The sequence below is a fragment of the Cetorhinus maximus genome, chromosome 18 (assembly GCF_964194155.1).
Source record: "Cetorhinus maximus chromosome 18, sCetMax3.hap1.1, whole genome shotgun sequence".
Classification (NCBI taxonomy): domain Eukaryota; kingdom Metazoa; phylum Chordata; class Chondrichthyes; order Lamniformes; family Cetorhinidae; genus Cetorhinus; species Cetorhinus maximus.
In genome coordinates this window covers 34,448,804-34,464,615 of record NC_135896.1, presented here as the reverse complement: position 1 = coordinate 34,464,615, position 15,812 = coordinate 34,448,804, and the positions used below count along the sequence as shown (strand labels likewise).

At 40.6% G+C, this 15,812-nt stretch overlaps 1 protein-coding gene across 2 annotated transcripts in view; it reads left to right on the top strand.

Moving 5' to 3' along the window:
* The window catches only part of dync1h1 (dynein, cytoplasmic 1, heavy chain 1), a 105,031-nt gene that overhangs the window by 30,269 nt on the left and 58,950 nt on the right, over nucleotides 1–15,812 (top strand). For both annotated transcript variants that reach the window (XM_078562365.1, XM_078562366.1), the window contains exons 24-33: nucleotides 4,138–4,303; nucleotides 4,458–4,646; nucleotides 4,896–5,087; nucleotides 5,506–5,788; nucleotides 9,194–9,294; nucleotides 9,717–9,876; nucleotides 14,089–14,332; nucleotides 14,509–14,692; nucleotides 15,159–15,371; nucleotides 15,488–15,726. In XM_078562365.1, coding sequence (XP_078418491.1) covers nucleotides 4,138–4,303; nucleotides 4,458–4,646; nucleotides 4,896–5,087; nucleotides 5,506–5,788; nucleotides 9,194–9,294; nucleotides 9,717–9,876; nucleotides 14,089–14,332; nucleotides 14,509–14,692; nucleotides 15,159–15,371; nucleotides 15,488–15,726 — 1,971 coding nt within the window. The remainder of the gene's footprint in view (nucleotides 1–4,137; nucleotides 4,304–4,457; nucleotides 4,647–4,895; nucleotides 5,088–5,505; nucleotides 5,789–9,193; nucleotides 9,295–9,716; nucleotides 9,877–14,088; nucleotides 14,333–14,508; nucleotides 14,693–15,158; nucleotides 15,372–15,487; nucleotides 15,727–15,812) is intronic.

The window sequence follows — 15,812 nt, the reverse complement described above, 5'->3', positions numbered from 1 at the left end:
TGGGAATATGATGTGGCAATAATGAAAACTTGGCTTAACAATGATGAGGACTGAGCATTTAATATTCAAGGATACAAAAGTGTTCAGAGAAGTTGGGGAAAGAGAAAAGGTAGGTGGGGTATCAGTACTTTTTAAGGGAGAATTGTAGTGTTGGAAAGAGGATGTCCTTGAGGGGAAAAAGACATGATCCATTTGGTTAGAGTTGAGAGGCATAAGGGGGATGATCACACTACTGGGAGTATTCTATAGGCCTCCAAATAGTGAAGGAAAGGTAGAAAAACAAGTCTACAGAGAAATCAGCTGTGCAAAAAACTAAAAAGGAGTCATTTTGGGGAACTTTAATGACCCAAATATTGATTAAGATAGTAAGGGTAAGGAGTGGGCGATATTTCTGAAAAGTGTTCAGGAGCACTTCCTTGACCATTTTTCTCAGTCCAACTAGGAAGGAAGCATTGTTAGATCTGGTGCTGAGGAATGAGATGGGCCAAGTGGACCAAATGTCTATGGGGAGCAGTTGGTAAGAGTGATCATCATATCATATAAGATTTAGATTAGTAATGGAGAAGAGCAAGGGACAATCTAAAGTAGAACTTTTAAGTTGAAAGACGGCCTATTTCAATGGGATGAGAAGGGATCTAGCCTGGTTAAAATGGAACCAAAGGTTGACAGGAAAAACCAACAGAGTTATGGGTGATCTTTAAGCAGATGTTTCAGATACAATTTTAACAAGGGTGAAAGATGAGGGAACCAAAACCAGGGCTCATTGGATGATGGAGATAGAGAATATGATGAAACAAAAAACAGTATAAGAGGCATACCGGGTGAATTCTTCAAGCGAGAACCAGGCCAAACACAGTAAGCTGTGAGGGGATATGAAGAGGAAAATACGACTGGCAACGAGAGAATATAAGAATAGAATATCAGTTAATAAAAAGGAAACTCAGGCATGTTCTATCAACATGTAAATAGTAAGCGGCCAGGTGGGCCCTATTGGGGACGGAGGGTGAGGTGGAGGAGAGGGAGGCACAAGGCAAGGCTTGTATTGGTGTTTAATAAGGAAGAGGACACTGACAAAATATCAGCAGAGGTAGTGGTTGGGATGAAAAATTGATGGGAAGGGTGTATTGGGAAAGCTGGCTCCGCTTACTTGATAAATGGCCTGGTTCTGTTGGCTTGTATCCTAGTGGGAGTGGAGACAACGGAAGGGCTTGTCATCATTTTCCAAATTTCCCTAGATATAGGGGAAGCGCTAGAGGACTGAAGAGCGTCAAATGTGATGCCCTTATTTAAGAAAGGGTGGAAGGACATTCTTAGTAACTGCAGGCCAATATGTTTAACATCAGTGGTGGGTAAAGTTTTAGAAACTGTATTCAGGGCAAACATAAGGCACATGGAGAGATTTGAATAAATTAAGAGCCAGCACAGATTTGTAAAAGGCAGATTGTGCTTGGCTAACCTAATTGAATTTTTTGAGGTAAGAGCCAATGTTGATGAATGCCTATAGGAATTTTAAAAAAACATTGGCAAAGTGCCACCTAAAAGTCTGGTTAACAAAACAGATTCATGTAGTTGGAGGGTGAGTGTCAGCTTGGATAAAAAAACTTGAGGAAAGAAAGCAGTCAATCATGGTAAATGATTGCTTTTCAGACAGGCGGTGTTTTTTTTTGATATATGAATGACTTGGATATTGGAATAGAGTAGAATTTCAAAATTTGCCAATGATTCCAAACTTGGAGGTGTGGGTAACAGTGAGGATGATACCAATTGATTGAAATAGAAAGTGGATGTACTAACAGAATGAGCAGACAAGTGGCAGATGGAATTTAATACAGAGAAGTGTGGGGTTCTGCATTTTGCCAGAAGGGATAGGGAGAGGCAGTACAGGATTTATGTCGCAGTTCTAAAGAGCGTACAGGACCAAAGGGACCTGGGGGTTCATGTGCACAGACCTTTGAAGGTGGTGGAACATATTGGGAGTAGTTACCAAAGCATATGGGATATTAGACTTCATAAATAGTGATATTGAGTACAAAAACAGGGAAGTTATGCTGAACCTTTATAAAGCTATAAAGCTCTTGTTAGACCATGAGAGTATTGGGTCCAGTTCTGGTCAGTGCACTTTAGGAAGAATGTGAGGGTGCATAGGAGATTTACCAAAATGGTTCCAGGCATGGGGAATGTTAGGTTGGTGAAAACAAGATTGTTCTTGGAGCAAAGGACGTTGAAGGGAGATTTGATAGAGATATCTCCAAGATTTGGCAGGCTTAGATAAGGTGGTCAAAGAAAAGCAGTTCCCATTAGCTGATAGTCCCAATGACTGGGGGGTGCAGATTTAAGATTTTGGGCCAGTGATACTGAGAGGGTTGTCAGGAAGAATGTTTGTTTTTAGGCAGCAAGTGGTAAGACTTGGAACACTACTATGAGGCTGGTGGAACCGGAGAAGTGAACGATCAAAGGGAACTTGGATAGACGCTTGGAAGTAAACTTGCGGAACTACAGGGATAGAGGAGTGGAATGGGACTGAGTGGATTGCTCTACAGGGCGGACATGGACTCAATGGCTACCTCCTGTGCCTTATGACACTGACTTATTGAGCGTGTAGAAAATTTGAGGCTGTACTTTAAGACTAGGAATCACACTTGGGTTATGTAAATTAGACCTGTACAAATCATTTCTAATTTGTGACATGTTATATTACAAAATGATTGCACACAATTGTGTCCTTTTGTGTTTGACAAAACCATTTGATGATGTAACTCGCAAGGCAGATGAGGGAGAGCCGGAGGATGGTAGGTGATTTGGATTTAAAGATGACATATGATAGGTGTTACACAAGATTGGGGGTAATATATTAATATGGATTAAGAGTTGGTTAAAGGAAAGAAAGCAGAGAGTTTACATTACAATTTACATTCCATATTAATGATTTAGATGAGATCCAATGTAATATATACAGGTTTGCTGATAATACAAAACCGGTTCGGAAAGTAAGCTGAGAGGAAGGTGCAGAGGCTGAAAATAGATATAGACAAGTTAACTGGGTAAGCAGGTGGCAGATGGAGTATAAGGTGGGGAAATGTGAAATACCCCACTTGTCAGAAAAATAGCATAATATTTTTAAAAGGTGAGAGACTAGTAAATGTCGGTATTCAGAGGAATTTGGGTGTTTTTTTACACAGATCACAAAGTTAACTTTTTTACATTTGTCCTTGGGATGTAGGCATGGTTGGCAAGACCAACATTTATTGCCCATCCCTAATTGCCCTTGAGAAGGTGGTGGCAAACTACTGCCTTGAAAAGCTGCAGAACACACCGCTGGTTAGGGAGATCCAGGATTTTGACCCAGTGACAGTGAAGGAATGGCAATATAGTTGCAAGTCAGGATGGTGTGTAGCATGGAAGAGAACTTGCAGATAGTGTTCCAATGGACCCTCTGCTCTTGTCCTTCTAGGTGGTGAAGGTGCAGGTACAGCAAGCAATTGGAAGGGCAAATGTTAAGTTAATCTTTATTGCAAGAGGGTTGGAGCATAAGAGTAAGGAAAACATGCTACAATATAAGGCTTTGGTTTGACTATGCCCTGAGTACTCTGTAGAGTTGCACCTTATCTAAGGAAGGATATACTTGCCTTAGAAAAGGCGCAGCAAAGATTCATTAGATTGTTTCTGGGATTGGAGGGTTGTCCTATGATAAAAGATTGAGTAGAATGGGCCTATATTCTCTGGAGTATAGAAGAATGAGAGAACCTCGGTAAAACATATAAAATTGAGAGGGCTTGACATGCTGAGAGGCTGTCTCCCTTGGTTGGGGTGTCTAGAACTAGGGTTCATAGCCTCCGGATGAGGGATTGGCCATTTAGGACTGAGATGAAGAGAGATTTCTTCACTCGGAGGGTTGTGAACTTCAGAATTGTCAGTCGTTGAGTATATTTAAGACCGAGTTCAATAGATGATTGGACAGTAAAAGAATGAATGGATATGGGAACAGGGCAGGAAAGTGGGGTTGATGTAGAAATTCGGCCATGATCTTACTGAATGGCAGAGCAGGCTCAAGGGCTGAATGGTATACCCCTTCTCCTGTTTCTTATGGCCTTATGTTCTTTACTAATGGACATGGTATGTTCTTGTACTGATTTTCAGGTTCTATTTTGTTGGTGATGAGGACTTGCTGGAAATTATTGGCAACAGTAAGAATGTGCCTAAGTTGCAGAAGCATTTTAAGAAGATGTTTGCAGGTGTTTCTAGTATCATTCTCAATGAAGATTCTACAGTTGTCTTGGGGATTGCATCACGTGAGGGAGAAGAGGTATATTTGAATGTTTATTTAAAATGTATTTCTTTATCAACTGAAGTTCACTATATTGGTTTAAACATGGAAGAATACTCAATATAGATCAATTTGAAATGCATCTAATTATCTTTCAAAGTAACACTGAGGTGATGAGTATTTTTTCTGACAGGTGCTTTTCAAGACTGCTGTTTCAATCACTGAGCATCCTAAGATTAATGAGTGGTTAACGTTGGTGGAGAAAGAAATGAGGGTCACCCTGGCTAAGTTGCTGGCCGAGTCAGTCACTGAAGTTGGAATCTTTGGCCAAGGCACTTCAATTGACTCTGCAGACTACATTTCCTGGATTGATAAATACCAGGTATGTATGCAGAAGTAAAGAATGACTAATATGCGGTGAAGTAGCAGTGTACCATCTCTAATATTTTTTTCAGCAGCATGATACTCAATTTATTTTCTTCATGAAGCACTTACCTGTGCAAACATGAAAATCTTGGTAAACGCTTCTAAAAGTAGAACACTGAAGGCTTGGCTTTGTCCATGCTGCAATAGTCAAAAAAACTGCACTAATGTCTAACTAGATTTTCTTAAAATTTATCCCTAAATGTAGGCCCAGCTTGTTGTCCTTTCAGCTCAGATATCGTGGTCTGAAAATGTGGAAAGTGCCCTGAATAATGGCACTAGCAGTGGTCAGTCCCCACTTGCCCCAGTCTTGGTCAATGTGGAAGCTACTTTGACCGTGTTAGCGGATTCTGTATTGATGGAGCAACCAGCACTTCGCAGGAGGAAACTTGAGCACTTGGTGAGTGAACATCCTGTATCCTGAAGGAAAAATTAGTAGCGATGAGGACATTTCTATTAAATTAGAGATCTACTTGAAACACACATTCTCAATATGTCTGTAACACTTTTCTCAATTTGGTGTGGTTTTTCAAAATCAAATTAACACTTTGTTTTGAATATTTAATGTTTAACTTGTAAATGCATAATAGTTGACTCAAATATCCTCTAAAAGATGGTATGTGTATATATTGAATGGATTTTCTAAGTAGAGCATTGTTTTTGGTACGAACAAGAGATTAATGAAGGACTCTCCTTAGAGCTAATTTCTCCTAAAAAAAACATTTAAAATATATAAATCTTGACCAAATTACACACAAATGTAAACTGGATAAAATTAGCACTTTTTGGTTTTAATCACTTAATGTTTTTTGTTCCAGATCACTGAATTAGTACATCAGAGAGATGTAACCAGAATGCTGATCAAGAACAAAGTTGATCAGCCTAAATCTTTTGACTGGCTCAGTCAAATGCGATTCTACTTTGATCCAAAGCAAACTGATGTGTTACAGCAGCTATCAATACAAATGGCTAATGCCAAGTTCAACTATGGTTTTGAGTACCTTGGTGTCCAAGACAAACTTGTACAGACACCTCTCACAGACCGTTGTTACTTAACTATGACGCAGGCGTTGGAAGCTCGTCTTGGCGGGTCTCCATTTGGTAGGTAGTGGAACATACGGCCAAGAGCTTAAGAAATGTTGTACTTCTGGTTTAGCTACATGATAAAGAAAGTTAAATGACCTTTCCCGTACATAAATGATGCCTAGAGATCATCATATAATATATGATGAACAAAAAAGATCTTAAGGAGACTTGACAGGGTAGATACCCAGAAAATGTTCCCACTTGTGGGGGAGACTAGAACCAGAGACACAGTTTAAGAATTAGAGGTCTCCCTTTTAAGACTGAGATGAGAATTTTTTCCCTCTGAATGTCTTTAGTTTGTGGAATTCTTTTTTCCAGAAAGGAGGTTCATTGAATTTATTCAAGGCAGCATTAGACAGATTTTTGATAGACATGGGAGTCGAGGGTTATGGGGGCAGACAGGAAAGTGGAGCTGAGACCACAGCCAGACCAGCCTTGATCTTATTGAATGGCAGAGCAGGCTAAATGGCCTACTCCTCCTAAGTTCTATGTTCATATCATGAAACAGACTGAAGATTTGTAGTTTGACTCCTGGACTGTGGCAAGTTAGCTTAACTGAGGTGGGGGCAGTGATAGGGTGGGGAGAAGAAAATGAGGGTTTCTCATAATTCTGATGTCCCCTCCTGCAAAACTATGCGCCCGTGTACATCTGATGGAGACAGAATCAAGCTTGACTTGCTCTTCACTGTTAAAATAGGCTGACACATGAAAGGCCACTTCTGCTCACTACTACAGTTTTTCTATAGGACTATATCTCAGCAGAGGTCAGTATCAGGAGAAGGAAGGAATAAAATTGGCCAATAAAAACAACTTAAAATATTGGCCACACCAATATTTTTGTCTGCTCTGACTGAATTCCTGTTGAATTGATATTTCAAATGACCATTAAAAAAAAGCACACTCCAAAACATTTAGTTGTTAACTAGTCACTTTAAAAGCAGCATATGTTAGTGAAGTAACATACCATTTTCTAGCAAATGTTGCCTTAATGGTTTGTGCATTTCATGTTTAATTTTTTGCTGAAAAAAGACACTGTCGAAGCTTTTCGTCTTGCACTCATCAGGACAATTGTAAGAATACCAATGTCAGGGAAAGCAACAACTTTACACTGTATAAGAAGCGAGAGTTTGTTCTTGCGCATGGTTTCAATTTTGGTGTGCCTTCTTCCCAAATCAAATAGGAAGAGCTATTTGGTGAGTTTGAACTCCTCTACTCCCAACCATCCCACCACAAACCAGCATCTGCTGAAGATGTTGAATTCTTGAAAGCGCGCCCAGCTGATCTAGCGCATGTATATTGAGGAATTTCAAATGACTTGTCTGATTTTCCACATGCAGTGCAAATGCCTTACAGCAATGCACGGTTTTGAGACCTACCCGGACATACACATCACATAAACCTGATAAAGTGACGGGAATAGTCATCCTTGACAAACGTGACAATATCAAGAAAATGCATACCATTCTTAATTTCAGGTCCAAATTCATATCCATTGGACTTGCTGCTCAACATGACCGGACAGCCTTGCTTGAAAGCTAGCTAAAAAAACACTTGCTGGACTTGTGTAAGAGCGATGAGCTGTCGTATGTTATATATGACAGGTTTCGCCCTCACGGCTTGCTGCGTCTCTGTACGAATGGGCTGCCCAAGACACACAAGTGACGTCCCTTCACGCCCTATCTTACCTATGACCGGTTCTGCACAGCATGAATTGGCCAAATGGTTGGGTGAATGTTACAACCAGTTTTGACCAAGTTTCTCTCATACACGGTGAAGGATTCCTTGACAGTTGTGAAGAACATACAGGACTTGTGTATTGATGGCAATGCTGTGTCCATGTGCTCATTTGCCATTGCTAGCCTATTCTCCAAATGTTCCACTTATGGAAGCCATAGATGTTTGCGCTGCAGCACTATCATGGCGATCTAGACTCGCCACCATTGTGTGAATCAGTATTCATTGAGCTTATGATCTCGGCAGTTTGCGCTGTTGAGTTCAGCTTTAACAACACCATGTATGCCCAAATAGATGGTGTTGGCATGGGATCCCCTCTAAGCCCAGCTCTCGCAAACATCTTTGTTTGGTTCCATGAGAAACGTGTCTTTGATAGGATGAGACCTAACCACCTACCACTTGCATATTTCTGATATGTGGATGATACGTTTGCTATATTTAAATCCGTAGTAGCATGTAATAATTTACTTGCATATCCTAATGGGCTCCATCCTGTGCTCAAATACATCTTTGAAATGAAACAGTCAAATAAACTCCCTTTCCTTGACGTACTAGTTGAGAAACCTGCGAAGGGGCTCTCTACCACAGTGTACCGAAAGCCCACCTTTACTGGCCAATACATGCTTTGGTATTCTTGCAGTTCCCTGTGCTATAAGATTGGCCTTGTTGGCAACCTCGTAAATAGGGCTCAAGTCATTTGTTCACTGCAAGCTTGATGCTGAAAAAGGGCACAACAAAGACATCCTGCAGGATAATGGCTACCCTAATGAGATCATCTGGAGCTGTATATTGCATAAACTCATGGGTTTAAGGCCACCACTTTCGGCCCTGGAAAGTGCCCAATCTACCTCAGGTTACCGTGGAAGGGCAAGGTATCTCAAAAATTTGAGGCAACAGGAGAAGCTAGCTGTTGTATGCTGCTACGATGTAAATACCATACGAGTGGTATTTGCAACTAACAGGAGGCTGCCTTCAAGCCAAAAAGACAAGAAAATATCTCAATCAGTAATGTATATGAATTTCAGTGTCAGTGTGATGCTAGGTATGCAGGTTATACATCGCAAAGACTGACAGATTGTATCAAATTGCATGTCCCTTCTGTTCGCAACAGGCAAGGTACAGACCATACCCATCCAGCCCATGCTTGCAAAACTCAAAACAGTGTCCAACATTAGATGTGATTCAACAATTGAACAACGTTTGCTAAACAATCCTCAGTGTTTTAAGAATTATGCTGAAAACCGATTTAGGATTGTCAGTCAGGCTCGCAGTGTGGCACATTTACGTGTACTGGAAGCTACGCTTTACAGGCAGAACATATGCGCACATTGCACTTGTTTCAGCTAAACAAAATAAGTGATAGCCATTCGTTGGTTTATTCCTCAGGGCAATGCCTTGACCAATCAGTGAAGCTGCCTTAAATTTCAAACAATGCTTGGCAGTTAAGTCAGTCACCATTGGTGCATTCTCCATGGCAGTGTCTCTACCAATCAGAGTCCACTTGCCAACCAATTAGCGTTCTCTTATACGGTATAAAGTTGTTGCTTCCCCTGACCTTTGGTATTCTTATTGTCCTAATGAGTGCAAGGTGAAAAGCTTCGACAAAATGTCCATTTTCAGCATTACTCAAGTTCTGTTACCAAACGACTATTTAATTCTTTTGTTCCAATCTTTGTTCCACATTAGGTCCTGCTGGTACTGGAAAAACTGAATCTGTCAAGGCACTTGGACACCAGCTTGGACGCTTTGTTCTAGTCTTTAACTGTGATGAGACTTTTGATTTCCAGGTGCTGAATATAATTTTAGTAATGTGGTACTAATCTAACAAATGTGTTTTACTGAGCTTGCTTGATCAAAACTATTTGCAGGAATACTTTTCCAGTACAATGGAATTTTGCCTGTACAGTGTGTAGTTGTGGCACGAGCTATACCTCGGATAGGCTAGTTGTTATGGCATTTAGTGTTAACTGTTGTAGTTTAAAACAAAGTTTATAAAAGGAGGACCTGAAGTGGAAATGTTTATACCAATGTAACCCCTCCAATTACTTAATTAATATTACTGATTGAGGTGGTAAAAATAATTTAAAAACTTGTGCCTTATTACTGATCTCACTTACCTCTAAATTCTTTGATGCTTTATATGAAATTTATAAAATGCTTTCAGTACTTTTTTTAAAGAGGTTTTTCTTATCTATTTGACTTAATTTAGGCCATGGGTCGCATATTTGTGGGTCTCTGTCAGGTGGGAGCCTGGGGTTGTTTTGATGAATTCAATCGTCTTGAAGAACGTATGCTGTCAGCTGTATCCCAGCAGATACAGTGCATCCAGGAAGCACTCCGCGAGCACTCTAATCCCAACCGTGACCGAAGTACGTAACATTGTGTGCTGTTTGATTTTTGCTGTTCTGATCTCCTTTCTAGATAAGGAACTTCATAACCTTTCTACAGTGGAACAACTTCTTACAGTTTCTTTTTCATTTTGATATTAGCCTATGTATTCAGAATTGAAGTACATAATCTTCAATTGATTCTGCGTCTTATGGACTTCTTAGTTTTGCTGTATATTTTTAAATAGAATGGTGCAGACCAACAATAGCTACTTGTGTTTATATGGTAAAAAAAATCCTAGGATGTTTTACAGAGAAGGGAGAAAAAATTAATTCAAGGCTTAAGCCAAACCCTGGTGGGAGAGTTGGGAGTGTTAACTGAAAGTTGAGTTGAATAGATGGAGTTTTCCAAAGTGGCGAAAGAGGTGAACCTAAGTGACTTGGGGAGGGGTTCTAAAGAATGGGGATAGGGCAAATGCAGGCTCTGCTATCAATGATTGTGAAGGTAGGGAATGCACAAGAGTCCGTGGTTAAGGTATTTTAGGGCAAAGGAGAGAATCTAAGGTGGTAGGATAATGCTGACATAGGGCAGGCAGTGGAGCGATTGGAAGATCATTTTACATTGTGTGTTGTGAGACAGGGAGCCAATATAGTTCAGTGAGGATGAAGAACAAGTGAAACTCCATGCAGGACAAAGATACAATTGGCAGGCTTGAGTTATGACTTGAGCTGCTTAAGTAGAATGAAGGATGGGAGGAGCTCTGAGAAATTGAGCCAAAATGTGCCAGAAGTATGGGTAAGGGCCTAAGCAGCTGTGGGCCAAAAGTAACGGTGGAGGTGGAAATCAGCAGGTGATGAGAATGTGGTGTTTGAAGCTCAGTTGTGGATTTCAGCAGGTTGCCAATGTTTTGCACAATCTGAATCCGCCTGGAAGGGGATGACTCGGCCTGAGTCAATGCCTAGGAAAGGAATAGCATTAGTTGCAAGGCAGCATAGGTTAGGTCAGGGGCTGAAAAAATTTGGCCCGCAGCCTTCTCACTGTTTTGAAGGCAATTTTGACACGCCCACTGCTTGATTTTGGACAACCTGTCAATTGGTGGTTATGTGATTGCAGGTGGTGGTGGAGGGTTAGACCTGGGTTCCATTAGCATCTATATGGAAGCTGGTCATGTATCTCTAGATACTGAAAAAAGAGCATATGGATGTGTAAGAGGAGGGTGTAAGGAATAGAACCTTGCAGATTGAAAAGGCAGGAGGACCAGGCCTCTTGGGCTACGCCCACTCGTGTTGAAATCCCTCAGAAGATAAAGGTGTTATGACTTGAGAATTCTGCTGATAGTGTTAAGCACTTCAGAACTGGTCTTTTGCCTCTAGTGGAACACAGCACTGGGGCATAAATACTCATGAGGTTAACTGGCCCTGTTTGAGTTGAGGCAGAGGGAAAAAACATTCTGAACCATTTGTTGGAAGGACCTATCGTAGAGTGGAGAGTTCTTCACAGCAAAACCTACACCTTACTCACATGTTGCTTCTGAACTCTTGCCAGATGAATGTAAAATGCTTTTCTTCCAGTGGTCCACTCTCAGCGATCCTGGTTTCTTGTTGGGATGCTATGTCAGTGTTCAGCCTATCAAATTCCATGTCGATCACAGCTGCCTTGCGTGCGTTATCGACCAGCTGTAAGTTGCCTGTTAGTCCCTTGTACATGGTCCTGATGTTCCAGCCTGCCAATCGAAGAGTTGTCATCTCCTTTCTTTTTGTTTTTGTTTGTTTTGCCTGGTGCAATGGATTCCAGCCACTTGTTTAGTAGAAGCTCCAAGCACCTATTAAAGCAGATGGACCATGGCAGGTCACTGTAGCTCCTGCCTCCTCTGTTGTGTTAATGCTTGCAGCAAAACTGGACTGTCATCTCCAGGGTGCAAGCCTGGGCAAAATTGATGGAGGCCCTCAGCTCCCCCTATCAACCTCCTTGGTTGAGTCCAAAGAAATGCAAAGCACTACGTTTGGCACAGACTTGGTTGCAGGAATTGTCAGCAGGAAAACATATTTAGGCATCAGTCTGCCTTTGGGCGCCACTTCAGTTTTTTTTGTCAGGGTTTACCCCCTTAAACTTCAGCTCTCCAGAGGTATGCACAAAGCATTGGAGCTATTCACCCAAAGCTGGGAGTTCACTTCCTACGTGCAGGGTGTGTCCACAAGCCACTGGGCCTGTGGACAATGTGCATATCTAGGGGCTAAACGTCCTCCAAGTTCCTCTGATGCTTTAGCTTGGGGCTGTGAGAGACCTTGTTTTCATAAGTTGGCACAACCGAGGACTTGCCAACAGACAGGCTGTGGACTGGTGGGGAGACACTTGCACATTTGGCTCTCTTTATCACATTGCTGCTAGCCAGCGGTGTGGTCTGAAAATGAGAAGCAAACCACATCAAAGTAGGAAAGCATGCTAACCATCTTCACCCAGACACTACACTTCACATCAATCTGTTGGATGCACTACTATGGAGCAGGAAATTACAAAATGAAATGTTAGGCAGAACTATGGCAGATGAAGTTCGGTATGGGGAAGTAAGACATCCACTTTGGATTAGAGATAAGTAAATTGGAATATTTCAAAGGTGAGAGACTAGGATTTGGAGATGCCAAAAGATTTGGGTGTGCATGTAAAAAAAAAAAAGTCACTAAGAGCTAGTGATTTAACTTGTTAAATACAAATGACCTGGCCTTGGTTAATGGAGGTATAGTATTGAAGTTTACAGATAGTAGAAAACTTGGCAAAGTAGTCACCTGTGAATAGGATAGTAGCAGACATCAGAAGGACATAGGCTGAATAAATGCACAGATACATGGTAAGTGCAATTTAATGTGAATTCAGTATGGAGAGATGCACTTTGGGACAGACAACATTGGAGAGGCAGTATGATCTAAATGGTACTATAATAAGGTTTGTACAAGAGCAATGGAACTTGGATGCATATTCACATCTTTGAAGATAAGGCAGTTAAAGTGTATGGAACACTTGGCTTTGTATTCAATGCCCCTATTTGTAAAGCCAAAGAAGTCATGCTAAACCATTATAAATTACTGATTAGACCTTGGGAGCATTGTGTGTGTTTCTGGGCACCACATCTTAGAAAAAAGATCAAGACCTTGAACAGGGTACAGAGGTAGTTTTTTAGGGATGGAGGAGTTCAGTTATGAGGTTGGAGAAGCTGGAATTGTTCTTGGAGCAGAGAAAATTATGGGGAAATAAAACAGAGGTATTCAAAATTATGTGCAAGTTTGATGGAGCAAGTAGAGGTGCTCCTGTTTCTTCTGGCAAGTGGGTTGGTGACCAGAGGTCATGAATTTGAAATAACTTGCAAAAGAACTAGAGGGAAAATGAGAAATGTATTTGTAGAGGGTTTTTTAAAACCTGAAGTGCAGTACTATGAAATCAGATTTCATAGTAACTTTCAACGGGCAATTGGACATGTACTTGAAGAGAATTCATTTGCAGGTAATGGGGAGAAAAAGGCTTGGAAGTGGGACTAATTAGATACAGAATCTCTTTAAGCTCGGCACAGACATGAGTGGCTGAATGGCATCCTGTTGTAAGATTCCATGATTCTAGTGCATAGGTACAAATAGCAATCAAAAAGGCAAGTAGAATCTTGATATCGAGGGGGTTGGAATATCAAAGTGAAGAAGTGATGCTTCAGTTTTATAGACCATGGTCAGACTCCAACATGGAGTACTTAGTGCACCAAACCTCAAAGATATATTGTCCTTTTGAAGGGGTCAAGCGCATATTCGCCAGGATCAGACATGGGTTTAAAGGGTTAAATTGAGGGCAGGTTTCATAAATTTGGTTTTTATTTCCTTGAATTTATAAGGATGAGCGGTGATCTAACTAAGATGTAGAAAAATTGATTTGATGGGCTAAATGTAGGGAATATTTTTAATGTTGGTAGAGTCAAGGACGATTGGGCACTATCTTGTATGCAGCCAAGTCAAATTTTAAGTGAAATCGTGAAGCATTTTATCACAAAGGGTAGTGAAAATCTGTAACACTTTCCTCAAAAGTATATGATGCTGAGAAGCATGAATTTTAGTTGGGTAAGGGTGTTGAGGGACATATATAAAAGATGGCTGAGAGTTGTGGAACAGTTCAGACATGATCTAATCGAATGATGGAACAGGCTCGAGATGCTGACCAGCCTACTCTATTATTGAAGGATTGGATTTGCAATTTAAGGTTTGTTAATTTTCTTTCAGGTTCTCCTACTATCACATGTGAGCTGCTGAACAAACAAGTGAAAGTCAGGGCAGATATGGCTATTTTCATTACTATGAACCCAGGCTATGCTGGCCGCTCCAACCTACCAGATAACTTGAAAAAACTCTTCCGTAGTTTGGCAATGACGAAACCTGATCGCCAACTCATTGCACAGGTTATGTTGTATTCACAAGGGTTCCGTACAGCTGAAACTCTTGCAAACAAGATTGTTCCATTCTTCAAGTAAGCATCTTAACTTAAACTTGACTATGGTTTGTTTTTTGGCACAATTGAAAGAAATTGTAAACCTTCCGAGTTTGTAAAGCTTCCATGTTTGTGAGGATTCAGTGTTTGATTTGCTAAATGTTCTAGTTACACAACTGGCATATATTGAAATTGTTCAAAAATTGCTTTTTAAGGCTTTGTGATGAGCAGCTGTCATCTCAGAGCCACTATGATTTTGGTTTGCGAGCCCTGAAGAGTGTGCTAGTAAGTGCGGGTAACGTGAAGCGGGAGAGGATTCAAAAGATAAAGAAAGAGAAAGGAGAACGTGGCGAAGATGTTGATGAGGCAGAAATTGCGGAGAACTTGCCTGAGCAAGAGGTTAGTTATTCAACAAATCTCCATCTGGAAAGGTTGTAATTCCATGTCACTTACTTTTCAACTTGCGTATATAAAAGTAAAATACTTGGAGCATAAGACTGAATTGTGTTTCATTGCTGTCCTGTCCTAATCGTAACTGTTGTCAGTATTTTCAATCTTGCCATTTGTTTTTGTAATGTTTTTAAGCCCATGTCACTAATAAAATGTTGAGAAATAAATGTAAAATGTTTGTGAGGCTAAAGTAGGTTCAATTAACTTGATGTGTATCTTGAGCATCTTGAAACCATGGCTATTATATTCGTATGTACTCGTACGTTCTCCATGTAGAGTGTGTAGTCAAACACATCTTAAAAATAAGTATTTCTAACCTCTACATCAACTGAACTTTCACTTTAGGTTATATTAACACTTGTGAAACCATTTTTATGTTGAGTAATTAGAGTCATGAATTGATCAATCTTCATAGATTCTGATCCAGAGTGTCTGTGAGACGATGGTTCCCAAACTGGTTGCAGAAGATATCCCATTACTCTTTAGTCTTCTGTCGGATGTATTCCCTGGAGTACAGTACCACCGAGGAGCAATGACTGAACTGCGTGAGGAATTGAAAAAGGTTTGCCAAGAAATGTACCTTACCTATGGTGATGGTGAAGATGTTGGTGGAATGTGGGTTGAAAAGGTGAGTTCTCAATTTCCATCAATTTGTAGATTTTATGCTTTATCCAGCATTTAAGTTTTTGTATATTCTTTGGCTGTTTAACTGCATAGTAACTCTAATTATTTGTTCCACATTAGGTGCTTCAGTTATATCAGATCTCTCAGATAAACCATGGTTTGATGATGGTGGGGCCATCAGGCAGTGGAAAAAGTATGGCCTGGCGTGTTCTGCTAAAGGCCCTTGAACGGCTTGAGGGAATAGAAGGAGTAGCTCACATCATTGATCCAAAAGCTATCAGCAAAGACCATTTATATGGAACATTAGATCCAAACACCAGAGAATGGACTGATGGATTGTTCACACATGTTCTTAGAAAGTAAGTTGATTACCTACAAGTTTTAGAAATTTTGTTTTTCTCACCAATTTTTCTCCCTTCTCTTCCTGAAGATGTTTACTCCCCAA